This window comes from Rana temporaria, unplaced genomic scaffold (assembly GCF_905171775.1).
Source record: "Rana temporaria unplaced genomic scaffold, aRanTem1.1, whole genome shotgun sequence".
In the NCBI taxonomy this organism is placed as follows: Eukaryota; Metazoa; Chordata; class Amphibia; order Anura; family Ranidae; genus Rana; species Rana temporaria.
In genome coordinates this window covers 63246-91232 of record NW_024404527.1, presented here as the reverse complement: position 1 = coordinate 91232, position 27987 = coordinate 63246, and the positions used below count along the sequence as shown (strand labels likewise).

General features: G+C 44.6%; 1 protein-coding gene across 1 annotated transcript; it reads right to left on the bottom strand.

Annotated features, from left to right (window-relative positions):
- Nucleotides 1–23234, bottom strand: LOC120922132 (olfactory receptor 6N1-like). Its single transcript, XM_040334607.1, has 2 exons — nucleotides 23142–23234; nucleotides 1–1141 (listed from the first exon to the last, which is right to left on the bottom strand). Exons 1-2 carry the CDS (start codon nucleotides 23232–23234, stop codon nucleotides 167–169), a joined length of 1068 nt encoding a protein of 355 aa, XP_040190541.1. The 3' UTR covers nucleotides 1–166.
- Nucleotides 23235–27987: the final 4753 nt, after the last annotated feature.

The following is a 27987-nucleotide window of genomic DNA, read 5'->3' as shown; positions in this document are numbered from 1 at the left end:
TTAACACCTTACCTACTGTTTGAACTTTCTGTATGTGGACAATTTGTCTCGTGCAGTATGTGACCTGTCATTGAACGCTTTAAGAATCTCCACTGTATTCTGCACTGTTTATCCCTTTGTACTTTGGTACTATTGTATTGATGTATTTGATGAATACCAATAAAAATTATTTGAAAGAAAAAGCATACTTGCAGCTTATTTTCCTCTGGAAAGCCTCTTTAATGTCCTTGTTTCTCATGCTGTATATAAAGGGATTCATCATGGGAGTTAATACTGTATATAAAAAGGCCACCAAAGAGTCCACATCTGATGAGTAGGAGGCTATTGGACGAACGTACATGAAGATAAGGGGCAGGAAAAATAAACTCACAACTGCAAAGTGAGAGGCGCAGGTAGAAAATGTCTTCTTACGGCCAGCATGGGAACTGATTTTGAGGATCGCTATAATAATCTTAATGTATGATATGACAACTAAAGTAAAGCTTATCAAAATGAGAAAGGCAGCCATGGAAGACCCTACGGCTACATTAAAGGATGTGTTGGCGCACGCCAACTGGAGCAGTGGAGGATGATCACAGTAGTAATGGTGGATGATATTGGGACCACAATAAGGTAACTTTAAGGCAAGAAGTGTGGCTGTGATTGGAGTTGCAAAACCCCCAGACCAAGCTACAGCTGAGAGTATTAAATACAATCGTCTTGTCATGATGGTTTGGTAGTGTAAGGGTGAGCATATAGCTATGTAGCGATCATAGGCCATTACGGCCAGGAGTAGACACTCTGTTGATCCCAAAGATAGGAAAATATACATCTGTGTGAAGCAGGCATTGTAGGAAATGGTATCCAGGTTTATCAGGAACTTGGCCAACATCTTCGGGATGGTTACTGAGGTGTAACTCATGTCTATAAAGGACAAGTTGCCAACAAAGAAGTACATTGGGGTGTGGAGATGCTGGTCAAAGATGACCAAGAAGAAGATACTGCCATTGCCAGAGAGGGTGAGGAGGTAAATACAAAGTAAAACACAGAAAAGCAAAATCTGGTAATTCTGGAGGCTTTGGAAACCGAAAATTATGAATTCCGTCACTTGGTTGAACGTCACATTAGAAGAAGCTACTGATTGCAAGTAAGCTTCATTAACCTAGATAATATAAAATAAAGAAAATGACTTCATTATAGCCCACCCGAAGCTACAATAATTTTGGTTGTAAGACTAAAGGGTCCATTCACAAGGATTTAACACAAGGTTAATTTTCATTATTTTAGCCATTTGACCCTAGTTTTTAAATATATACTGTACATAGGCCTACGTATTCTACAACAATCCCTCCAGTAACAGATGCCTCAATTTTTCTGACCTGGAACTGTATAACCTAGCTTCTTTAACTCGACATGTGAGGAATTGGATTCACTGCACCTCTGTGTATACTGATAGTGAACTTGATCAAAACATGACCCCCTGAATCCTTTCCTATCCTTTCCTATACTCCACGTGATTAGCATAGCATAAAATACGCACATACTGTATGCTAAATAGCCATGCATCGCTCTTTCTTCCCTTATGGAACAACGCAGACCTCCTGGAGTTCTCTGGTCATCCCACCCTTAAACTGTGGCGTCATGAAGGCCTACACTATATCAAATTTTTGGTTAATGTTGGTAACCAACAATTATTTCCTTCTAATGTAACTATCCTCCTTATCCAACAATCCATTTTTTGTTCTAAAAGCAAAATCCTTCATTACCTCCATTATAAAAAAGTTTTCTGAAACCAAACTGGGAAAAACTCCATGGATATGCTGAGCTCTTATGATATTTTAAGCCAAGTAAAAAAGCTGTGTCTACCCTATATAATTTTTTATGGCAATCGCTGGACTACACTGCCGCAACAACTGGTCTAAACAAATGGACCAAGGTTTTCCTTACCCTTATCAACTGACGATTTTCTAAAAACAGTGTGTTTGCCTTGGAGCACGATTAAAGTCATAGGGCCAGATCCAGAGAGAATTGGATCCGCGCAGCGTATCAGAGATACGCTACGCCGCCGTACCTTACCTGGCGGAATTTCGAATCCTCAACGATTTTGCGCCGTAAGTTACGGCGGCGTAGTGTATTTCTGGCGGCGGAATTCAAATCGGCGATCAGGGGGCGGGTTTCAGTTAAATGAAGCGCATCCCCGCGCCGAATGAACTGCGCATGCGTCGTCCAGAAATTTCCCGCTGTGCTTTGCGCGAAATGACGTCGCAACAACGTCATTTTTTGAACTTAGACGTGAGTTACGTCCATCCCTATTCACGGACGACTTACGTGAAAAAAAATAATTCAAATTTTGATGCGAGAAGGACGGCCATACTTAACATGGCAAGTCTATCTATACGCCGCAAAATACCAGCTTTAACTATACACCGGAAAAAGCAGACTACAGACGACGTTAGAAAATGCGACGGCCGCGCGTACGTTCGTGGATCGTCGTAAATCGATCATTTGCATACCCGACACGGAAAACAACGCAAATTTCCCCCCTAGCGGGCGCCAAAGTATTGCATCTAAGATCCAAAGGCGTAAGAAGCCGTAGGCCTGTCAGATCTTACCCAAATGCCGTTGTATCTTGGTTTGAGGATTCAAACTAAAGATACGACGCGGGAAATTTGAAAGTACGCCAGCATATCAGTAGATACGCCGGCGTACTTGCTCTGTGAATCTGGCCCATAATGTACCGCAAAATGATGTTTAGGCTCTTCCACCATTCTTGCATATCTCCACATTGCTCTCACCTTGTAAACCTAAGCTTCTCATCTTGCTGCCCAAAATGTGGTCATCCAGGCGCAGATTGCTCCACGCTGACTAGTCGTGCCCAGAGGTTAAGCGTTTATGGTACTTAGTGGTGTGTTATATCACCATGCATTCAGTAAACTACCAACCTCTGACCCCTGAAAGGGTTATTTTTGGCCTTATTGATATCCCAGGTACTAGGATCTCAAGAGGCTGCAAACAATTCATCACTGTTATATCCTTTGCAGCACAGAAACACATTCTCCATAAGTGGATGTATCCAGAACCCCCTACTATTTTTTGTTTTTAGCTGTACTATGTTATGTTTTTCACATGGGTGTAGGCCTCCTTAAAGGGGTGTTCTAGCCTTTTTTTAAGTTTATTAAAAGTCAGCAGCTAGAAAAAGTGTAGCTGCTGGCTTTTAATAAACAGACACTTACCTGCTCCACGGTTTCAGTGACGCGCCGGCCGGGGCTCCGCTCCTCGCCCCCCCTCGTCAGCCGGCGTCTTCATTCCTAGTGTGGGCACCCGGCAGTGACAGCTTTTGGCTTCACGGCCGGGCACCCACTGCGCATGCGCGAGCGGCGCCGTCCGGTTGGACAGGCGCTCGCCTCCAGGGAGGGGCTGCAATAAGGCGATTAAGCTATTCGCCTTACCAGCCCCTCGGCGGAAGGAGGAAGTGGGACAGGAAGTCCCACTTCTCCTGAAGCCCCCACTCCCCCCCCAAAAAAAATTACATGCCAAATGTGGCATGTAAGGGGGCAAGGAGTGGGTTAAGCGGAACTTCCATTTTTAGGTGGAACTCCGATTTAAGCAAAGAATCATGGATCAAAAATGTTTTTGATGATCGGGAATTCTTTGTCTAAACCCTACCGGTTGGTACGCAACAGTCTATATTGAAATGCTTCCAATATACTGAGTGGTATCCAACTAGATTGTTAATTAATAACCCTCTAATTGATTCTGTATCCTCCACTTAATTGAAAATATCTGTTAAAACCTGGTAGTTAAGGTTCCCCCCCATCAATTTTTAACCGACTGCTGTCCATTCTGGTGTCTACTGTGACTCCTTTATATACCCTGTTCTTCTAGTTCACTTTTAAATAATTTTTTAAAGACCTATATATTGTAATTTTCAATTTTTTCTCCTGCCAAATGTTGCAGCCCCGAACATTGTTAAATTGGTTCTCACCTAATATATATAAACATATATATATATATATATATATATATATATATATATTTATATATATATATATATATTAATTAAAAAAATAAGTGTAGTAAGGAAGAAAGAGAGGCCTGGAGCGAGAGGATTGCAAAGGAGCTAGTAGAGGGCCGGCATGACAGGAGTGATAAGGGACAGCAAGGGTTAACAAAAGTTAGTGTAGCACTACCCCCGAAGGAGCTGCTGGTTTGATTTGGGTGGCATGTTACCTCTTGTCTTCTTGCCATCTAGGGTACTGGATGAGAGCTGCAGTAAAGTCAATGTCCACACGACAGATGTTTTTTCTGTGCTTTTATTACCCAACGGGGCAAATAGTGAAAATTAGTGGAAGATGAAGGGATAGAAAAATGGAAGACAGCAAATTCAGGTGTAACTGGATATGGAAACAGTCCTGCTTCCAACGACAACTTTACTTCACCCACTCTGCCACCTGGCCAGAGTGGGTATAGTGCATCTGGACAGGCCTCTCTCACCAGCCTGTCAGCCAGAATGTCACTCGAATGAGCTGGATTAAGCCTCTGCCACAGACCCTCCTGAAGATTGGAGACAGTTGCGGTCTAAAATCCTTCTTGACTGGATTCAGCACCCGGTTCTCCTTCAAATAGCTTTGGTTAAATCAGCAACTGATAGGCGACCTACGTCCAGCCTCTCAGAACCAAAGTGTCCTCCGATGAATGGACAGGCCTCTCCTGAAACACCAGCTTCGTGCTCGGTATCTCCCGGACAGGTTCCTCATCAGTCGGCTTCCTCCAATTGGACAGACAGCCCAGGACCATCTGGCAAGTTAGGGACCCAGTCGACTTACTGGATCCACCAGATAGATGAACGTGCTCCTGACCAACGTGGTCCCGGAGCCAGGAACACTGCGACACACACACGCACACACCCTGACCAGGAGGGCCACACACAGGGATGGTGGGACGACTGCCCAGCTTAAGGGCGGGAACACAGCAACCCCGAACCAATGGCGTCTGCCCCTTAAATACCCCTTCTTAGCATGCACAGCGAGGCAATCAACCCTCCTGATTGGCTGCCGGGAAGAGATATCCAACTGCACTTGACCCTACTGCTGCCACCTGTCGGTCTGGGGTGGGACTCACTCCCCAGATGACAGTATGCACAAACAGTACAGCCAAAGCTGGAGCAGAGGCCCTAAATTTAACCAAATAAACAGGTTCAGAGCCAACTACCTCTCTGAACTCCCTCTAAATTTACAATAGCACCGGCTCTGAAAATAGCCAGGCGCTACATTAGTTCAGAAAGTGAGGTATGTAGGGATTGGAGGAAAAGTTTGTGAGATGCGGGGTTGTGTTTACTTAAGGGGCAGGAGGGGTGACACAGGCAACACTGCAGGGGGAAGCACTTAGAGGAGAGGTTTCCTGCCCACCCTCCCCTTTTTTCGTTTAATTTTTCTTTCTTTCAGGTGGTGCAGCAGGATAAGTCATGGCAGCGGACAGTTGGCGTTGGTAGTCTTTGATGGTGGTAGCTATCCCATGAGATGGAAGTGTGGGTGACTCATCCGTGGTATGGGCCCCCTGGTGTGTGCAGTTAACAGGGGTTAGCTGAAGATGGTAATGGTGGCACTGCGCGTAACGGGTTGTCTCCGAGCTGGTGTCATCACGGCTGGAGGCCTAGTACGGTAAAAGACTTGCAGTGAAGAAGTGGAAATGTTTATGTTGGAAAGTTGCTATCAAAGACTAACCGGGGGGAGCATCTGATATTTGAGTTTTGTTATGGTTGAAAAATGTTATATTTATTTTTTAATATTTATGAATAAAAAGGCTGCCTTTGGCCAGTTTTACTCCAGCTCAAGTGTGGTCTTGTTAATTGTAGGTAAGGTTAAGTGGGGTTTAAGGTTGGAGCAAGTTAAAATGGTGGCAGTCATACTAAGGGAGGTACATCTTATCTACCCGGGTCATGGACAACTATAATTTTTAAGCCTCATACACACGATCGGACTTCAAACAAACGTTTCCTTGGATTTTTGTCCGGAGGGAGTTGGCCGGGCACACCCATAGCATACACATGCTCGGACTTTTCTGCAAACTTTCCTAAAACGTTCCCAACATCACGTGGTTTTTCTGCTCTTTTCTGATCTTTACCGCCACCCTTTGGTCAACTTCTGCTATTGTTGGTTGATTTTAACATTGGTTCTGGGCATGCGTATTTGCACTTCGGACAAATGATAGGACTTCACCATCGGACTTTTTTTGCCGAAAAGTTTGCAATGTGAACTTTTGTCCGATGAAAACCGAAAAAGTTTGTCCGATAGAGCGTACACACAGTCGGATTTTTTTTGCAAACTTGCTCATTTTGAAGTTTGTTGGCAAAAAGTCCGACCGTGTGTATTGGCCTTAACTCACGCCAACATGATTTATTAGGTGAAATGTTTAATTTGTTTGTTTTATTTTTGTTTTTTCATTTCCTAATTTCCCTAGTCCCCATCGCTTGGCTTGCGCATTTAGCAACTATTTGTGACATCATTCGGAACTCGGTGTTGACCCTTTCTAGGGTCTATTTCTCCATCCTTGTGCCGGGGAGCTGTTATGCTTCCGACTCTGTGGTTTGTGGTTGGTAAGCGTTTTTTTTTTGTTTGTTTTTTTTCTGTTTACCTCTCCTCCTTTGGAATATTTCTTGGCCTCCAGTCAAATCTGTATCATACCTATGCACAGATGTACATTGTGGGCCAGATTCACGTAGAATCGCGGCGGCGTAACGTATCGTATATACGTTACACCGCCGCAAGTTTTCATCGCAAGTGCCTGACTAACTTTGCGACGGGAAACTATACTAGCAACGACGTAACGAACGCGAAAAACCGTCGTGGATCGCCGTAAAACCTCATTTGCATACCCGACGCTGGAATACGACGCAAACTCCACCCAGCGGCGGCCGAGGTACTGCATCCTAAGATCCGATGGTGTAAGACAATTACACCTGTCGGATCTAAGGGCTATCTATGCGTAACTGATTCTATGAGACAGTCGCATAGATACTCTGAGAGATACGACAGCGTTTCAGAGAAACGCCGTCGTATCTCTTCTGTGAATCTGGCCCTGTATTTTCATATACTGTATTTGGTGTACATGACTAATCCTATGTATATATTTTTTTCTTGTTGTCTAGTTATAAACACTTGTGCGTGGATCCTGTTTTCCCCTGAAGAAGCGAATATCGCGAAACATGTAGGGAATATGCGATTTCCATGTGTTGTTCAAACCTTACCTATATGTTTTTCAATGACCACTATTTGTTTTTAAATTGATTCATGTTGGTTTCTATTTATTTATATTTAATAAAAATATTTTGTAATTTTGTAAAAAAAAAATCTTTCTCATCATAACCGCCATACCCTATGCACCGTAAATTATCCCCTTCCCCTTCCTTGTTCCAAATTCAATGATTTATTTTAGTTCTGGCTAAAAATTGCTCAGAAACAAGTGAGGCCCCGTACACACGACAGGATCTGTCCGTTAGGATTTATCCGCGGATTAGTTCCAGCAGACAAATCCGGTCATGTGTACGGCCTAGCCGACCGTATTTCAAGCGGATAAAAATTTCTTAGCATGCTAAGAAATCTATCCGCTGGAAACCTGTCCGTCAGACTTATCCGGTCGTCTGTACAGACTCACCGGATAAGTCCGACCGATCCCCATCCCTCGCATGCGTCTAAGTGATTCGACGCATGCATGGAAGTATTTACCTTCCAGGGTCGCGCACATCGCCGCGTCATCGTCGCGGCGATGGCGCGGCCACGTCACCGCGTATGTTTTCTGCTGGGATTTTGATCTGATGGTGTGTACAGCCCATCAGATCAAAATCCGGAGCAGAAATGTCCGCTGGAAACGGTCCGGCTGACCGTTTTCATCGGATATCCGCTCGTGTGTACAGGGCCTGAGAGAAAATTATCAGTGTTGGGCCTCATGCACACTGGGCATTAAAAAATTCAGCTTATACAGGCGTTTTTTTTTTTTTTCTTTTAGCCTGTAGTAGCAACTCTATGGTAACCTGTGTGTCCATGCACATTTGGGCGTTTATTTGTAGAGCAGCGTTTACAGGCTGAAAAATCATCACAAGTGTGTTTTTGAGAGGAGGTTTTGGGCAGACAAGCAGTAGACGCGCCTAAATGTGTGTAATGCACCCAAACATGGCATTTAGGCGCATCACGCATTGTTAAGTGTACATTTTTCATAGTGGGAGAAAACGATTATAACACCCAAACGCACCTAAACATCTGTACAATATGCTCCACTCTGTTTCCTACATCTGCAGGTCAAAGGCATAAGCTTCATTGGTGCCAGTTGGTTCCAACTGGTGTCAGTTAGGCCTCGTACACACGACCGGACATGTCCGCTGAAACTGGTCCGCCGACCAGTGTCAGCGGACAGATCCGATCGTGTGTACAGGCTAGCGGACAGATTTTCAGCGGACAAATGTTTCTTAGCATGCTAAGAAACATGTCCGCTGGGAAGCTGTCCGGCGGACATGTTCGCTGGTTAGTACGTCTAACCAGCGGACAGAAATCCCGCGCATGTGTCAAATTGATTCGACGCATGCGTGGAAGCATTGAACGCGCGTGATAGATAACGTCGGTGTCGTCTACGTCACCGCATTCTCTGTCCGTGCGGATTTCGGTTTGATGGTGTGTACAGCCATCAGGCCAAAATCTCCCAGCGGACATGTCCGATGAAAACGGTCTGGCGGACCGTTTTCATCGGACTGTCCACTCGTCTGTACGGGGCCTTAAAGTAACCTAACAAGTTTACAAAAAAAAAAAAAGTTTATTTTAAAATACAATTTATTTTTATATTTAAAGTAGAACTACAGGCGGCCCCCTAGTTACAAACGACTCCTACTTGCAAACGGAAGGAGACAACAGGAAGTGAGAGGAAATCTACCCCTAGGAAGGGAAAGTCACTCCTGTAGAGTTATTATGGGAAAAAGGTCCCTCCACTGATGCTTTATCAAGGCTTCTTTCCACAACAACCCAACATTTTCAAAATCCAATTGTCATAACAGAAAATGAGGTGAAATCTTTTGAACGGGGCACAGACAGCAAAACAAATGTTACAGGGGTGACAACCCTTCCCTATGCTATCCAAACATTATTTTTGTTGGCAGGACATACACTTAAATAATGTTCCTGTTCCGACTTACAAACAGATTCTACTTAAAGGGGTTGTAAAGGTAAAAAAAAATCCCTAAATAGCTTCCTTTACCTTAGTGCAGTCCTCCTTCACTTACCTCATCCTTCCATTTTGCTTTTAAATGTCCTTATTTCTTCTGAGAAATCCTCACTTCCTGTTCTTCTGTCTGTAACTCCACACAGTAATGCAAGGCTTTCTCCCTGGTGTGGAAAAAGCCTCTTGAGGGGGGAGGGGGCGAGCAGGTAAGTCGGGACACTCTCTACTTTGCAGATAGAGAAAGGAGCTGTGTGATAGTGGGCATCCTGACTTGCCTGCTCGCCCCCTCAAGAGGCTTTCTCCACACCAGGAAGAAAGCCTTGCATTACTGTGTGGAGTTACAGACAGAAGAACAGGAAGTGAGGATTTCTCAGAAGAAATAAGGACATTTAAAAGCAAAATGGAAGGATGAGGTAAGTGAAGGAGGACTGCACTAAGGTAAAGGAAGCTATTTAGGGAAAATGTTTTTTACCTTTACAACCCCTTTAAGAACAAACAAAATGAAAAGAAAAGTATTGCCTATACAGGCGGTCCCCGGGTTACAAACAAGATAGGGTTGCTATCTTGTTTGTAACCCGGGGACCGCCTGTATAGGCAAAACTCTTTTTTTCATTTTAGACAGAGCAAGCGAGAGTTATAACTCCTGTCAGATTTTTTTTTTTTGCCATCTGTGTCTCTTTGCAGAGATTTCCCTTCACTTCCTGTCCCATAGCCAAACAGGAAGTGAGAGGAAATCCCTGCAATTCAAGGGGATTTCTTGGGGAACCCCAGGTCACCAGAATTAGTGTCACCATTGGATTTCCCCTCTATTACTTTACCAGGGACAACCCAAAATTTGGGATTTTCTTTTACATTAAGCTTCAATGATAATAGTAAACAGGACAAATAGAAAGGGTAAATATCCTAAATGGGGGCACGGACTGCAATAAAAATTGACAAATGTTCTAACCCCTCTCCACTCTATCCCAAACTAAAAAAAAAGTTTTGCTTTTAGTTATACTTTAACTCTTTATTTACCTCTAGTTTACTTGAATGAGCCCCAATTAACCCATTCCCCTGTTCTCCCTAAATATTATTTTCCTTGAAGATTTTTCTTACCCTTAAAAACATCATTTATTTAGCTTTTATTTGTTTTGTTTGTTCAGTTTTTCCAGTGTCACATTAAAAAAAATCACAACATAAATGAGAACAACAAGGGCCAAATTCTCAAAAACCTGTGTAAATTTAGGATTATCTAACTTATGTCATTTAAGTTACGGCGCCCTAAGTTGGTGTCGTAAGTACCGTATTCTCAGTGCATTTGCGCACAAAATTGCGCCATCCTTAACTTAAGTTTCAATGCGTAAGGCGTGGTTATGGCAAGTGGGAATGAAGTGGGCGTGCTTCATTGTAATGAGCCGTGACCCCATGCAAATGAAGTGCCGGCCGTACTGCGCATGCGCGCACGAATCTGGACCTCACTGCGCATGTGCAGAACTTTGGTCAGCGCAATCAGTGAGATAGGTAAAAGGCCAAGCGTACTTAGTTTGAAGATTGCCCTGTGTCTAAATAGCCCCAGTCAAACAGACTTCAATTGCAAAAGTATTTCCCTGTGTTCCCTTCCTAAAGCAAGTTGCTTCTGCTTTGAACATTTGTCAGTGTTTGTTGGTAAGATTTGTTTGTGAGAAAAGTGTTTGTGGAGTTGGAGGGTATAGTTGGTGTTTGTTTTTGATAATTTGTTTTTTGTTTTCCTTTTTTGCCTGTTTGTTTTTGATAAGTGTTTGTTTTTTGGTGTGTGATTGTTTTTTGTTTTCCTTTTTTGCCAGTTTGTTTTTGAATTTATAGTAGCTGTCTGTATATTTTTTATTTTTGCTTGTTTGTATTTTCTTTGTTGTGTGTGTGTATTGTTGTTTGTTTTTTGGGTGAGTTCCCTGTTGCTGGGTGTTGTCTGTCATGGCTCCCAAGCGCAGGAAGCTTAATTTTACCCTGGCAGAGAAGCATATACTTGCTCAGGGCGTCATTAAATTTGGGCGATTTCTCCATGGCCCTGAGAGCCACAACACCACCCCAGCCAGGAGGAAGGAGATCCTTCAAAAGATCACCGATCGGATCAATGCGGCGGGGGGGGGGAGACCAGGACCATCGCTGGAGTTCAAAAAAAAATTAATGACTTGAGGAGCGTGTCCCGGAACAAGCTGGCAACGCTGCATGCCCATACCAGGGGCACTGGAGGAGGGGGACCCTGCCCAGTCAGGAGGAATGGGCAGTGGCCCAGTGTTTCCACCCACAGCAGGTGGTGGGCCTGCCTGGCTTTGACAATGATCCTCTTATGAGGACAGGTAATTTTTTTGAATTTCTATCTGGTGATTAGCATGTGTGGGTGGGGGAAGGGAAGATGTGCCAAGTGTGTGGATCCAACAACCTGTGATTGTTTTGTGTCCTCCCCAGATGGCCAGGAGGTTGCAGCCCCATCAGCCCAGGAGGTGGCAGCCCCATCAGCCCAGGAGGTGGCAGCCCCATCAGCCCAGGAGGTGGCAGCCCCATCAGCCCAGGAGGTGGCAGCCCCATCAGCCCAGGAGGTGGCAGCCCCATCAGGTCAGGAGGTTGCTGGCCCATCAGGTCAGGAGGTTGCTGGCCCATCAGGGCAGGCTGCTGCACCACCCCCAAGACAGGCTGATGCAGAGTCCCAAGAAGGGCAGGATTCGCCATGGGAGGGGAGTGCCCACAACTCCCCTAATTTGGATGTTGAGTGGGAGGAGGATGAGGGGGAGGAAGATGACAATATTGTGATTGGGCAGGAAATAATGATGGGCCAAGATATGACCTTTGAATCATCCCCTGAGGGAACCCCACAGGCGCCCAGCAGTCAGGCCACCATCATGGGTCGCCCCTTCCAACCCTCCTCCAACATGCAGCAGCACCCATGGCTCACTCCAACTCCTCCTCCAAGGCCACAAGCCTCAGGGGCAAGTAGGAGGCCGACCCCGGAAAACAGGGGGGGGTTGGTGCGTCTGCCGGTCAGTCTGTTGACGGACAATGTCCGGCAGACCCGCAGTCTGTCTGCAATCCAAAAAACAATGACCAAGGTGGAGCGCAGCCTGGGTGCAATGAGGGAGTCACTGGGTGACGTGGCCACCAACTCCGTGGGGGTCATCACCTGTTTGTGGGACCTGAGGAACGCCACAACAGGTGTGGCCCAGGAGGTGACTGCCCTCACCCAGGCTGTGCAGGCCAATACCCGGGCTGTGCAGGCCAATACGGCTGACATTACTTCCTGTCTGACAAGGATAGCCGTTGCCTTGGAGGGAAGGCCAGCAGGAGGACAGACACCAGGGGAGGCTGCTTCTTCCCCTGCACAGCCCCCCCCCTGAAAATACTCCCTCCCCTGCACAGACCCCCCCCCTGAAAATACTCCCTCCCCTGCACAGACCCCCCCCATGAAAATAGTCCCTCCCCTGCACAGACCCCCCCCCCGTGAAGATCCCCCAGTCGGCCGTGGCCGTCCCCGTGGCCGTGCCCGTGCCCGTGGCCGTGGGCAGCCCAGAAGGAGCACTCGGCAACATCCTTAATTTGCAGGGGTACTTTTTATTTTATTTTTTATTTTTTTTTGCTACTGTACTTATGATTTGGTTTATGTGTGTGAATGATGTGTGAATGTGGGGGGGTGGCATTCCTGAAATCATAAGGGTGGCACCCTCAGTTTTGGTGGAGTATGGATCCCCAGGACCAGGGAGAAGTCATCCTAGGTTCCTGAATGGTGTATGAATGCACAGTGACATAATTGGAGCCGTGGCGGGGCGTTACTGCTCCCAAGTACCAAAGGGGGGGGTACTTGGATCTAATCCAATTCGATGTGCATGTGATGTGTCTGTGCTAGGGAGCACAGTGACGTGCATTCATGCATTCTCATTGTGAGATAATTAATGTGCGTTTTGTAACAAAAAAAACATTCTCATTGGCATATAAGTAATGTGCATTTTATGTGCAAAGAAAATATTTAAAGGTCACATAATCTCTGTGATTTATTCTGGGCAAAGCAAAAAAAAAAAGATAATTAGGGTCCATTTACTGGGCAAAGATGCCTTCAGACAGTTGTCTCCTTATTGCCTGGCCCTCAGCAGACCGGGTAGAGGGGTTTGGGGGGGGGGATTGCCTGGGTGGGGGGTTAGGTCAGGACATATCTCCACATGCAGGCCCCTTCTCTAAGCAAAATTGTGCATGATGCAACATGCCCCAATAATTTGGCAGACAAAGTCTGGGGAATACAAGAGTGTACCCCCAGTCTTGTCAAGGCATCTAAATCTGGACTTGAGAAGGCCAAAAGTCCGCTCTACTATTGCCCGGGTCTGGATGTGCACCTCATTGAATTTCCGTTCTCCGGGTGTTTGGGGGTTCCTAAAGGGGGTCATCAGGTGGGGTCCCAACGCATATCCTGAGTCACCTGTAAGGGAAAAGACAGGAGGATATTAGTCATGCATGTGCCCCTTGTGATGTCTGCATCATGGGGGGGGGCATACCTGACACCAATGTCACTCACCAATCAGCCAGCTGTCTCCATAAACGTTCATCTCCAAGTCTCTGTAGATCTTGGTCTGCCGTAGGATGTAACTATCGTGGCACGAGCCTGGAAACTTGGCACAAACGTGCCAGATGAGGCCATGTGCATCTACGATAACCTGTACGTTTATCGAATGCCAGCCTTTCCTATTTCTGAACAGGTGTTCAGTATCATGGGGGGGCTGTAGTGCCACATGGGTGCAGTCTATCGCCCCGATGGTCCTTGGAAAGCCAGCAATGTTATAAAAGTCTGTCATGGCTTGCACACGCTGGTCCTCCTGGGTGGGCATGACAAACTGGTTGCTCATGCGCCGCAGTATGGCAGGGACCACCTGATGGACACATTTGCTCATTGATGACTGCACCATCCCAGCCACACCTCCAGATGCACGCTGGAATGACCCACTCGCTAAAAAATGGAGGGTTGCCATCACTTTTTCGAGAGGTGTCAGGGCATGGGAACGTAGGGTTGGGGCGATAAGATCCGCATGAAGGAGTTGGGTGATCTCCAGGATGGCCTCCCTATCAAAACGGTAGTTGCCAATCACCTCATAATCGGGCATTTGCCAAATATCACGCCGTGGACGATAAACTCGCGCCTGTGCCCTCATCCTCCTCCTCTGTGCCCTCCTCCTCCTTTGTGCCTGTAAGGCAGCAAGTGCCGTCACAATCATAGCTGGTCCGGGCATTTTTCCAAAAATAACCTTCACAACTAGAGCTCTAACCTCTAGTCACTACCTACAGCAAACCCTTCCACAGCATGTGTAAAATTAGGGCTGCTTTTATAATGTGGAAATTTAGTCAGAAAAACTAACAGGTGCGCACAGGGCGGAAAATACGGCACACACACTTAACTCTGAGAATCGCCCTAACTCCCTCATTTGCATCTTTGCCTATCAAAGACAGCGGCGAGCCTAGCGTAATTTGCGCCCGGGAATGCGCAGGTGTAACTAATTTAAGTACGGCTGAAAATACGGAAATGTTTGCTTAAGTCGTTTTGACGATCGCGCGCAAATATACGCGCCGTGTAAAATTAGAAAAATGGAGTTAAGTCTGCGTATCTCTTTTGAGAATTTGGCCCAACAGTCTTTATTTTCTTTGTAAATAACTTAGCGATGTTTTGTATCATAACCACAACTTTAGTGTCATTTTAAATGGACAAATTAGAAAATAAAATATATTTGAATACAGTAAGGCTGATTTTCTACATATGTTTTTTTTTTTAAATAAAACATAATTTTTAATAACATTCAAAGTGGAAAAAAAGTGTGTTTTTTTTTTTGTTTTGTTTTTTTTAGATTTGTTATGTCTATGAATACTTTTGCCATCAGAAAAAAAAAATGTTTTATTACGCTGATACTTTTTGACATTGTATAATCTATAAAAGTTCTATACTGTAAATATAATTTTTCAAAAATCGCTAAATGAAAGCCTTGTTTGTCTTATAAAAACATAGTAGTAGCAATTTTTGTATTGTTGTTATTATTATTAATAATAATATTATTATCATTAGCAGTAGTAGTAGTTGTATTTTTATTATTATTATTATTATTATTATTATTATTATTATTATTATTAATATTAGTAGTAGTAGTTGTATTATTATTATTAGCAGTAGCAGTAGTTGTATTTTTATTATTATTAATATTAGTAGTAGTTGTATTATTGTTGTTATTAGCAGTAGTAGTAGTTGTATTTTTATTATTATTAATATTAGTAGTAGTTGTATTATTATTAATATAAAAATATAAAATGTAAAACACATTTACTGTAGACTGTGGGAAGGTAATATTTTCCTTTGAACGGCATGGAAGGTTTCAGTACTGCTGGTAGAATTATGCCTACACACACTGTTTTAGGATACCATAGCCATATTATATATATAACTATATATATTTTCACTGTATATAGCAGTGGCGGTTCGTCCATAGAGGGGGCGCTGGAGCGCCGCCCCCTCTGGCTCTCACCGCCACTGAGTCAAATAACATAGATTCATGCATTGCACGAATCTATGTTATTTTCGCCGCTGCCGCTGTTATTCAGATGGTCGGCGCTCAATGTCCGGCCATCTGAATAACGCCAGCTGGTTGGCTGTACGGAAATGTCTATCAAAGCCAACAGCTCTGATAGGCTTTCCCAATACAGCCCTCGGGTCCCGGAAGCTTATTCTCGGAGCGCACAGACTGTACGCCCCTTGAATAAGATGACAGGCGTCTCAGCCAATCAGGTTGGCCGGTTCTGGCTACCTGTAACCTGATTGGCTGAGACGCCTGTCAGTCATCGAGGTCGGGAGAAGACATCGTAGGACGTGAATGCCTGACTCCATTAAAGGTAAGTCCCGGGCGGGGGGGAGAACGCAATTTACAGGCCACAGTGGGGACAATTGGCACAGCGGCGACCATTAAAGGGCACAGTGGCTGCGTTTAATGGCATGGCACAGTGGTGAAAATGAATGGCACAGTGGTGACAATGTATGGCACAGTGGCTGCGTTTAATGGCATGGCACAGTGGTGGCAATGTATGGCACAGTGGTGACAATGTATGGCACAGTGGCTGCGTTTAATGGCATGGCACAGTGGTGACAATGTATGGCACAGTGGCTGCGTTTAATGGCATGGCACAGTGGTGACAATGTATGGCACAGTGGCTGCGTTTAATGGCATGGCACAGTGGTGACAATGTATGGCACAGTGGTGACAATGGATGGCACAGTGGCTGTGTTTAATGGCATGGCACAGTGGTGACAATGTATGGCACACTGGCTGCGTTTAATGGCATGGCACAGTGTTGACAATGGATGGCACAGTGACTGCGTTTAATGGCATGGCACAGTGGTGACAATGTATGGCACAGTGGCTCGTTTAATGGCATGGCACAGTGGTGACAATGGATGGCACAGTGGCTGCGTTTAATGGCATGGCACAGTGGTGACAATGGATGGCACAGTGGCTGCGTTTAATGGCATGGCACAGTGGTGACATTGTATGGCACAGTGGTGACAATGGATGGCACAGTGGCTGTGTTTAATGGCATGGCACAGTGGTGACAATGTATGGCACAGTGGCTGCGTTTAATGGCATGGCACAGTGTTGACAATGGATGGCACAGTGGCTGCATTTAATGGCATGGCACAGTGGTGACAATGTATGGCACAGTGGCTCGTTTAATGGCATGGCACAGTGGTGACAATGGATGGCACAGTGGTGACAATGGATGGCACAGTGGCTGCATTTAATGGCATGGCACAGTGGTGACAATGTATGGCACAGTGGTGACAATGGATGGCACAGTGGCTGCGTTTAATGGCATGGCACAGTGGTGACAATGTATGGCACAGTGGCTGCGTTTAATGGCATGGCACAGTGGTGACAATGGATGGCACAGTGACTGCGTTTAATGGCATGGCACAGTGATGACAATGTATGGCACAGTGGCTGCGTTTAATGGCATGGCACAGTGGTGACAATGGATGGCACAGTGACTGCGTTTAATGGCATGGCACAGTGGTGCAAATTGATGGCACAGTGACTGCATTTGATGGCATGGCACAGTGACTGCGTTTAATGGCATGGCACAGTGGTGCGAATTGATGGCACAGTGACTGCATTTGATGGCATGGCACAGTGACTGCGTTTAATGGCATGGCACAGTGGTGCGAATTGATGGCACAGTGACTGCATTTGATGGCATGGCACAGTGGTGCGAATTGATGGCACAGTGGCTGCATTTGATGGCATGGCACAGTGGTGCAAATTGATGGCACAGTGGCTGCGTTTGATGGCATGGCACAGTGGTGCGAATTGATGGCACAGTGACTGCATTTGATGGCATGGCACAGTGGTGCGAATTGATGGCACAGTGGCTGCATTTGATGGCATGGCACAGTGGTGCAAATTGATGGCACAGTGGCTGCGTTTGATGGCATGTAACAGTGGCTGCGTTTGGGCACAGTGAGACTGCAATTTTTTTTTTCCTTTGCGCCCCCCCAAATATTTTGAGCACCAGCCGCCACTGGTATATAGTAGTAGCAATTGTTGTATTGTTGTTATTATTATTAATAATAATAATATTATTATCATTAGCAGTAGTAGTAGTTGTATTTTTATTATTATTATTATTATTATTATTATTATTATTATTATTATTATTATTAGTAGTAGTAGTTGTATTATTATTATTAGCAGTAGCAGTAGTTGTATTTTTATTATTATTAATATTAGTAGTAGTTGTATTATTGTTGTTATTAGCAGTAGTAGTAGTTGTATTTTTATTATTATTAATATTAGTAGTAGTTGTATTATTATTATTATTATTATTATTATTATTAACAGTAGTTGTAGTATTGGTAGCAGTAGTTGAATTTGTATTATTATTATTATTATTATTATTATTAATATTAGTAGTAGTAGTAGTTGTATTATTATTATTATTATTATTATTATTATTAGCAGTAGTAGTAGTTGTAGTATTGGTAGTAGTAGTTGTATTTTTTATTATCATTATTATTATTAGTAGTAGTAGTAGTAGTAGTAGTAGTAGTACAAGTATTTTATGTTTATTATTATTATCATTATTATGTATTGACTCTCCTGCTCCAGAACCTGTTTTAGTGTATTTTGTATATATTTTTAGCTTGTTAGTGTTGTTATTCAAAACGACAAAACTTTTATTAAAATATCCCAACATAACCCTTTATCAAACTTACCTTCCAAAGATCAGCTCCCATAGCAAAAAAAAATAATAAAAAAATACCAGAAAACTTGCGCCCTCTTAATAATTTAAAAGTTTTCAAAGTTGAATGACATAAACTGAACTTTACACGCACTGTTTAACTAAATTTTAGTATTTGGCACTCATGTTGCATAGCGTTCGTTGCCTTTGCTTTGCCCTGCTTATAATCAGACTACGCTATTATTAATCTTCTATTTAAACCCCTTGTTGTAAAACATACAGGGGGTGTAATTCTAATTATAAATCTCTGAGGAATAATTAGTCCTTGTTGACATCTGAGCTTTATTGTATTGTTCTGTTGATGTTGTTGTTGTTAATGTTGTGGTTATAATTAATTGAATTAAAAATAACTCTCCAGTATGGCTTGCCCTGTAGAAACTAATCAAAGGACTCATTGGTTAATTGGTAAATGAACTAGTCATATAACATAAATGACTAATTTTTTCTTCTTCTTTTGTTTGTATTAATATTGTTAATAAAATGTTAGTGCTACATATATATATATATATATATATATATATATATATATATATATATATATATATATATATATATATATATATATATATATATATATATATATATATATAGTACAGACCAAAAGTTTGGACACACCTTCTCATTCAAAGAGTTTTCTTTATTTTCATGACTATGAAAATTGTAGATTCACACTGAAGGCATCAAAACTATGAAGTAACACATGTGGAATTATACATAACAAAAAAGTGTAAAACAACTGAAAATATATTTCATATTCTAGGTTCTTCAAAGTAGCCACCTTTTGCTTTGAGTACTGCTTGGCACACTCTTGGCATTCTCTTGATGAGCTTCAAGAGGTAGTCACCTGGCGCAGCACCCCATCACTCTCCTTCTTGGTCAAATAGCCCTTACACAGCCTGGAGGTGTGTTTGGGGTCATTGTCCTGTTGAAAAATAAATGATGGTCCAACTAAACGCAAAGCGGATGGAATAGCATGCTGCTGCAAGATGCTGTGGTAGCCATGCTGGTTCAGTATGCCTTCAATTTTGATAAGATCCCCAACAATGTCACCAGCAAAGCACCCCCACACCATCACACCTCCTCCTCCATGCTTCACAGTGGGAACCAGGCATGTAGAGTCCATCCGTTCACCTTTTCTGCGTCGCACAAAGACACTGGGGTTGGAACCAAAGATCTCAAGTTTGGACTCATCAGACCAAAGCACAGATTTCCACTGGTCTAATGTCCATTCCTTGTGTTCTTTATCCCAAACAAGTCTCTTCTGCTTGTTGCCTTTCTTTAGCAGTGGTTTCCTAGCAGATATTCTACCATGAAGGCCTGATTCACACAGTCTCTTCTTACCAGTTCTAGAGATGTGTCTGCTGCAAAAGGTGGAAGAACCTAGAATATGAAATATATTTTCAGTTGTTTCACACTTTTTTGTTAGGTATAATTCCACATGTGTTACTTCATAGTTTTGATGCCTTCAGTGTGAATCTACAATTGTCATAGTCATGAAAATAAAGAAAACTCTTTGAATGAGAAGGTGTGTCCAAACTTTTGGTCTGTACTGTATATACGGTATCTCACAAAAGTGAGAACACCCCTCACATTTTTGTAAATATTTTATTATGTCTTTTCATGTGACAATACTGAAGAGATGACACTTTGATCCATGAATGCCAACATGTACTGTGACATACTGAAGCAGAGCATGATCCCCTCCCTTGGGAGACTGGGACGCAGGGCAGTATTCCAACATGATAACGACCCCAAACACACCTCCAAGACGATCACTACCTTGCTAAAGAAGCTGAGGGTAAAGGTGATGGACTGGCCAAGCATGTCTCCAGACCTAAACCCTATTGAGCATCTGTGGGACATCCTCAAATGGAAGGTGGAGGAGCGCAAGGTCTCTAACATCCACCAGCTCTGTGATGTCGTCATGGAGGAGTGGAAGAGGACTCCAGTGGCAACCTGTGAAGCTCTGGTGAACTCCATGCCCAAGAGGGTTAAGGCAGTGCTGGAAAATAATGATGGCCACACAACATATTGACACTTTGGTCTCAATTTGGACATTTTCACTTAGGGGTGTGCAATCACAGATTTCTTTCTTAGTATCTATAAAATTTGGGCAATAATCCCTCCATCATGTCTGGGAGGCCAACAAGGAGAGACAGACATTCCCATGCCACTATGAGGGGGCCAGCAGTAGAAATGTGTGTTTTTTTTTTTTCGTTTTCGTTTTTGTTTTAATTTTATTTATTTTTTAATTTCTACAATCCTTCGTTATGATTGGCATTCGTTACTTCAGATCATTCGTAATTTCAGAATGCGTTCGTATTTGTTACATTCCATTCGCGTAGATGCAGTATTCATTACTATTCGTTATTGTAAATTGCAAATTTGGATGCATTCCTATTCGTTACGTTCACTTATGCCCTGTACACACGATTGGTTCATCCGATGAAAACGGACCAATGGATTTTTTCATCAGATATCCGATGAAGCTGACTTTCATCAGTCTTGCCTACACACCATCAGTTAAAAAAACGTTTGTGTCAGAACGCGGTGACGTAAAACACAACGACGTGCAGAGAAGAATGAAGTTCAATGCTTCCGAGCATGCGTCGACTTGATTCTGAGCATGCATGGATTTTTAACCGATGGATTTCCCCACAGACGATCGGTTTTTAAACCATCAGATAATTTTAAAACAGGTACTACGTTTTTTCACAGATGGGAAAACAAACGATGGGGCCCACAAACGATCGGTTCGTCCGATGAAAACGGTCCATCAGACTGTTTTAATCAGACGAACCGATCGTGTGTACATGGCATAACAGTTGGGAAAATTTGAAAGTAAATTCCAATACCTATAATTTAATCATTTATAGTTTATTATCTTTTTTAATTATTTGTTATTATTAGGGTTGTCCCGATACCACTTTTTTAGGACCGAGTACAAGTACCGATACTTTTTTTCAAGTAGTCGCCGATACCGAATACCGATACTTTTTTTAAATGTGTCCCCAAATGCAGCCATGTCCCCCACATATGCAGCCATGTCCCCCACATATGCAGCCATGTCCCTCTAGCCATGTCCCTCACATATGCAGCCATGTCCCTCTAGCCATGTCCCTCACATATGCAGCCATGTCCCTCTAGCCATGTCCCTCACATATGCAGCCATGTCCCTCTAGCCATGTCCCTCACATATGCAGCCATGTCCCTCTAGCCATGTCCCTCTAGCCATGTCCCTCTAGCCATGTCCCTCACATATGCAGCCATGTCCCTCACATATGCAGCAATGTCCCTCTAGCCATGTCCCTCACATATGCAGCAATGTCCCTCTAGCCATGTCCCTCGATGCGGAGGCGCGATGCGGCGGCAGCGGCGGGGGGGAAAGTATTCTATTTAGGTATCGGGGGTATTTGCGCGAGTACGAGTACTCCCGCAAATACTCGGTATCGGTCCCGATACCGATACTGGTATCGGTATCTGGACAACCCTAGTTATTATTATTATTAAAGTGGAGGTTCACCCAAAAAGTTAATTTTTAACATTAGATTGAGGCTCGTTTTGTCAAGGGGAATCGGGTGTTTTTTTTTAAATCAAAGCAGTACTTACCATTTTAGAGATAGATCTTCTCCGCCGCTTCCGGGTATGGGCTGCAGGACTGGGCGTTCCTATTTGATTGACAGGCTTCCGACAGGCTTCCGACGGTCGCATACATCGCGTCACGATTTTCCGAAAGTAGCCGAACGTCGGTGCGCAGGCGCCGTATAGAGCCGCACCGACGTTCGGCTACTTTCGGCTACTCGTGATGCGCTGTATGCGACCATCGGAAGCCTGTCGGAAAACTGTCAATCAAATAGGAACGCCCAGTCCCGAAGACCATACCCGGAAGCGGCGGAGAAGATAGCTCTCTAAAACGGTAAGTACTGCTTAGATTTTTTAAAAAAACACCCGATTCCCCTTGACAAAATGAGCATCAATCTAATGTTAAAAAATTTTTTTGGGTGAACTCCCGCTTTAATAATAATAAAAACTATAATAATTGCTAATAACTTAATTATAATAGAAAATACGAAAAACTAAATTATCAGAATGTAATCAATTTGTTAAACTCGTAGGTTGAGTAGTTTTTCATTATTTTGAACTTTCAGATTTTCGTTGCTATTTTGTGATTTTTGTTCTTAATTTCGGTCTTTCTGATTTTCAGATTTCGATTTTTCTGATTTTCAGTTGTTTCGGATTTTTGCTCTTTTTGAAAAAAAAATTTGTATGCATTCATGAAGAGTCTTTCGTTCATTTGGATGCTTCCAAACGAACGAATATGCCGAATTTCATCCAAAAGTGAATTCAGAACAAAACACATTGCAGCGTCTGTGTCCACAGTCAAAGGTGGATGTAGTCCGTCCTCAGGCAGGACACCTTTGTCTTTTTAGTGATGTTGCCTGTGCTAAGCAGCCACAGCATATAGAGGAGGTGGTGAACTGTCTTACTAAATCATCCTCATCCTCCTCATCCTCTATAAACCATCAAGCTGGCACTAGTACGCAGCCTATTGCCCCTGCCAGGGCGGCTTATTGTGCCTCCTTTTCCTCAGCTACTCCTGCTATAGCCCCAGCATCATGCATGGAGGAGTCAGCTAAATTATTTGAACACAGCGTCAGCCACTTGCTTCTTGAGGATGCACACCCAATTACTCGATTCAGATGTTGTTTCTGAGGTAGAGGAAGGGAATAACTAGATCTAAACAGAGAGGGGAGAACACTGAGTAACAACCAATCGGCAGTCATGTTCACCCAGCTGCAACGTATTGCCAAGTTGGCTCCTGTGATAATGAGGATGGAGGGGATGTGAATGATGATGTCGTCACTGACGGGACTTGGGTGCCAGATAGAGCAGAGGAGAAAAGTTAGGGGGAGGCACAACCCCAACGAGACAGGATGTACTCCAGAGGCAGGCATCATGGAAGAGTAGTGAGCAGCCACCCTATGCATTCAGATTGTGGAGCTGTTATCTCCCAGCCCACTTCCCATAGCTCAGCTGTGTGGGGCTTTTTTAGCACATGTGCAGCCGATCGCAGTGTTGCAATTTGCAATTTCTGCCACAAGTGGATCAAGCATAGTAAAAACACCTCCAATTGGGTACCACATGCTTGACAAGGCATTTAACCTCCCACCACTCAGCTCATTGGCAAGAGCACCTGAAAGCCACACACAAGGGACACAATTCTTCTCCTCCGATCTCCTCACCTTTCACCTGCTATTTCTCATGACCTCTCAGCAGCCTCCACTGACAGGTGCAGCACAGTGGTGTAGTGGTTAACACTTTCACCTAGCAGCAAAAGGGTAATTTGTTTGAATCCCCACCACGACACCATCTGCCTGGAGTTTGCATGTTCTCCCTGTGTCTGCGTGGGTTTCCTCTGGGTTTCCTTCCACACTCCAAAGACATGCTGGTAGGTAAATTGGATCTTGTCCAAATTGGCCCAGTATATATATGTATATATGTGTGTCCCAAGGGTGTCAAGATCCTACGAGGTAAAATGACCGCACCAGCCAAGCAGACACTGGCTGCAAAAAGCACCTAGAGGTGATTCAGTTTGCATGTGTAGCACTATAGAAGTCACTCATTTATTCAGGGATATAAGTAATATATACTCCTTCTTCAGGGGTAGTTTGATATGCAAAGATGAGTAACACTTATAATCTAAGAATACAAAAATATACAGTGGGGATCGAAAGTTTGGGCACCCCAGGTAAAAATTTGTATTAATGTGCATAACGAAGCCAAGGAAAGATGGAAAAATCTCCAAAAGGCATCAAATTACAGATTAGACATTCTTATAATATGTCAAAAAAAATTGATTTTATTTCCATCATTTACACTTTCAAAATTACAGAAAACAAAAAAATGGCGTCTGCAAAAGTTTGGGCACCCTGCAGAGTTAATATCTTGTACTGCCCCCTTTGGCAAGTATCACGGCTTGTAAACGCTTTTTGTAGCCGGCCAAGAGTCTTTCAATTCTTGTTTGAGGTATCTTTGCCCATTCTTCCTTACAAAAGTCTTCCAGTTCTTTGAGATTTCTGGGCTGTCTGTCACGCACTGCTCTTTCAAGGTCTATCCATAGATTTTCAATTATGTTGAGGTCAGGAGATTGTGAAGGCCATGGCAATACCTTCAGTTTACGCCTCTTGATGTAATCCACCGTGGATTTTGAGGTGTGTTTAGGATCATTATTCATTTGTAGAAGCCATCCTCTCTTTAAAGGATCACTAAAGGATTTTTTTTTTAAATAGCTTCCTTTACCTTACTGCAGTACTGGTTGCATGTCCTCATTGTTCGTTTTTGCTTTGAAGTTGCTGTAATTCTGCTCTGATCTCCACACTTCCTGCTTGTCTGGCTCCTTATGAAAAATCTCATGGCAGCTTTTCACTGTGGTCCAAGCTGTGTGTCTAAAACTCCTTTAGAACCAATCAGATTAATTTTAAAAACAAAACACTGCCCTGGATTTGTTTGTTTTTGTTCTGTCTCTTTACTTCACAGGAACATGAAACCAGTTTAAAAATGAAAGTGAAACTGCAGGTACATTATATGATTGAATTTAATCTATTTTTAATCATTTTGCGTAGGGCTTGGGAGGCTAATGCGGCAGCTATGAGCCCCGCATTGGCCTCAGCATGCATTGCTAGGAATGCAGACGCATGGATTTCCAGATTGATGGACCATGTTTACCGTATTCCAAAGTCCAAAGAAATTCTGAACTCACTACAGCTCGTTAGTAGTGCAGTGGCCTTCCTAGCCAATGCTGCGGTCGAAACCGTGCGTACCACCGCAAAGACGGGAGCTCTCGTGGACTATGCCAGAAGAGCAGTGTGGGTCAAGACGTGGGATGGTTTTAATTAGGGTTGTCCCGATACCACTTTTTTAGGACCGAGTACAAGTACCGGTGTACTCGCCGATACCGAATACCGATACTTTTTTTTTTTAAAAAATAATGCAGCCATGCAAATGCAGCCATGTCCCCCCACAAATGCAGCCATGTCCCCCCACATATGCAGCCATGTCCCCCCACATATGCAGCCATGTCCCCCACATATATGCAGCCATGTCCCCCACATATATGCAGCCATGTCCCCCCACATATATGCAGCCATGTCCCCCCCCCACATATATGCAGCCATGTCCCCCACATATATGCAGCCATGTCCCCCCACATATATGCAGCCATGTCCCCCCACATATATGCAGCCATGTCCCCCCACATATATGCAGCCATGTCCCCCCACATAAATGCAGCCATGTCCCCCCACATATGCAGCCATGTCCCCCCACATATGCAGCCATGTCCCCCATATATGCAGCCATGTCCCCCCACATATATGCAGCCATGTCCCCCCACATATTGCAGCCATGTCCCCCCACATATATGCAGCCATGTCCCCCCACATATATGCAGCCATGTCCCCCCACATATATAGCCATGTCCCCCTACATATATCCAGCCATGTCCCCAAACATATGCAGCCATGTCCCCCATACCTAATGATGATGCCGCCGCCTCCCTCGCACATCTGTCTGTCCCCCCCCACACATATCAGTACCCCATGCACAGCTGCCCCACACACACACACACACATATATCAGTACCCCCTTGCACGTCTGTCCCCCCCCCCCCCACAAACACATATCAGTACCCCCTTGCATGTCGTTCCCCCCCCACAAACACATAGTACCCCCTGCACGTTTGCCCCCCCCCCCACACATATCTGTCCCCCCCCACAAACACATATCAGTACCCCCTGCACGTCTGCCCCCCCACACACATATCTGTCCCCCCTTGAACGTCTGCCCCCCCCCCCACAAACACATATCAGTACCCCCTGCACGTCTGCCCCCCCCCCACACACATATCTGTCACTCCCTGCACATCTGCCCCCCCCCCACACACACATACCAGCACTCCCCTGCACATCTGTCTGTCCCCCACACACACATACCAGTACCCCCTTGCACATCTGTCTGTCCCCCCCCCCCCACATATCAGTACCCCCTGCACGTCTGTCTGTCCCCTCCTACACATATACACATCAGTACCCCCTGCACGTCTGCCCCCCCCCACACACACATATCTGCCCCCCCACACACACATATTAGTACCCCCCTGCATGTCTGTCCCCCCCCCCCACACACACACATTTCAGTTCCCCCTCTGTACACAGTGCAATGCACTATTAAAAGCCAGTCAATGTTTTATTTATTGTGACTGGGTGCAGGCTGCCTGTGCTTTCATTGTACCTGTGTCAGCGGCGGTGATTACTTTACTCCAGGAGAGTGGCACTGGCCTGCCTGTCTTTGTACACCAGATCCCCGAGCGCCCAGTAGGAGGGAGGAGCGGCAAGCCCGCCGTAGTTAAAGTACATGCAGGGCTTGTTCCATCTCATCATCCGCCTCCACCGGCACCGATCATGTGGCACTTCCGGCCGGCTGCTCCTTGTCCCGGCTCTCTCCCCTCATCTTCTCACTGCCGCCGCTATTAGGGCAGCACTGTCTGCAGGCTGGGGATAGAGAGCGGCTGCGGTCCGTTCGGGATGTATTCACAATTTCACAGGCGCAACGGTGCGGCGAACATTACAGGCAGCTTTCGTTTGAATAGCTGTTTTCCCCGCCACGCCGTGTAAAGGACACTCCCCCTTGCTCGGGATTGGACAGATCCGTCCAAGGGGGAGTGTCTATACACGGCGCGGCGGGCAAAACAGCTATTCAAACTAAAGGTGCCTGTAATGTTCACTGCACGGTGATTAATGCGGCAGCAGCGGATTTGCGATATACGGCGGCGGCGGGGGGGGCAAGTATTCTATTTAGGCATCGGGGGTATTTGCTGGAGTACAAGTACTCCCGCAAATACTCGGTATCGGTCCCGGTACCGATACTGGTATCGGTATCGGGACAACCCTAGTTTTAATGCATCCAAGTCTCGCCTTTGTGGTCTCCCATTTGAGGGCTCCCTCCTTTTCGGCACGGGCCTCGATCAGGCTCTGACTAGGTCTACTGAGAAGGGTAAGAATTTTCCTACCAAACCTAAACGGGACAATTTTTCTGAGGCCCCCCAGGGTAAAAAACGTTTTTCTGAGAGAAAGCCGGTCAGTAACAAGCGTTGGGGAGTTGGAAGGGACAAACAAAAAGTTAATATCCTCTTTTCCAACCAAAAGTCCAACGACAAGGACTCCAAATGACGGGAAGGTTGGGGGAAGACTTTCTCATTTTTTCTCCAGCTGGGAAAGCATAACTCAAAGTCCTCATATCCTCCGGATCATAAAAGAGGGCTACAAGCTGGAGTTCCTTCACTTTCCTCCCCCAAAGTTCCTTCTAACACATTTACCCAGAGACCCCCTCAAAGCGGCAGGTCTTCTACGGAACGTCACAGAGCTTGTACAGCAGGGTGTCATAGTTCTGGTACCTGCGGAACCAACAGGGTCTGGGAGTTTACTCCCATATCTTTGTGGTGCCAAAGCCGTCGGGGAAGTTCCGACTTATAATCAATCT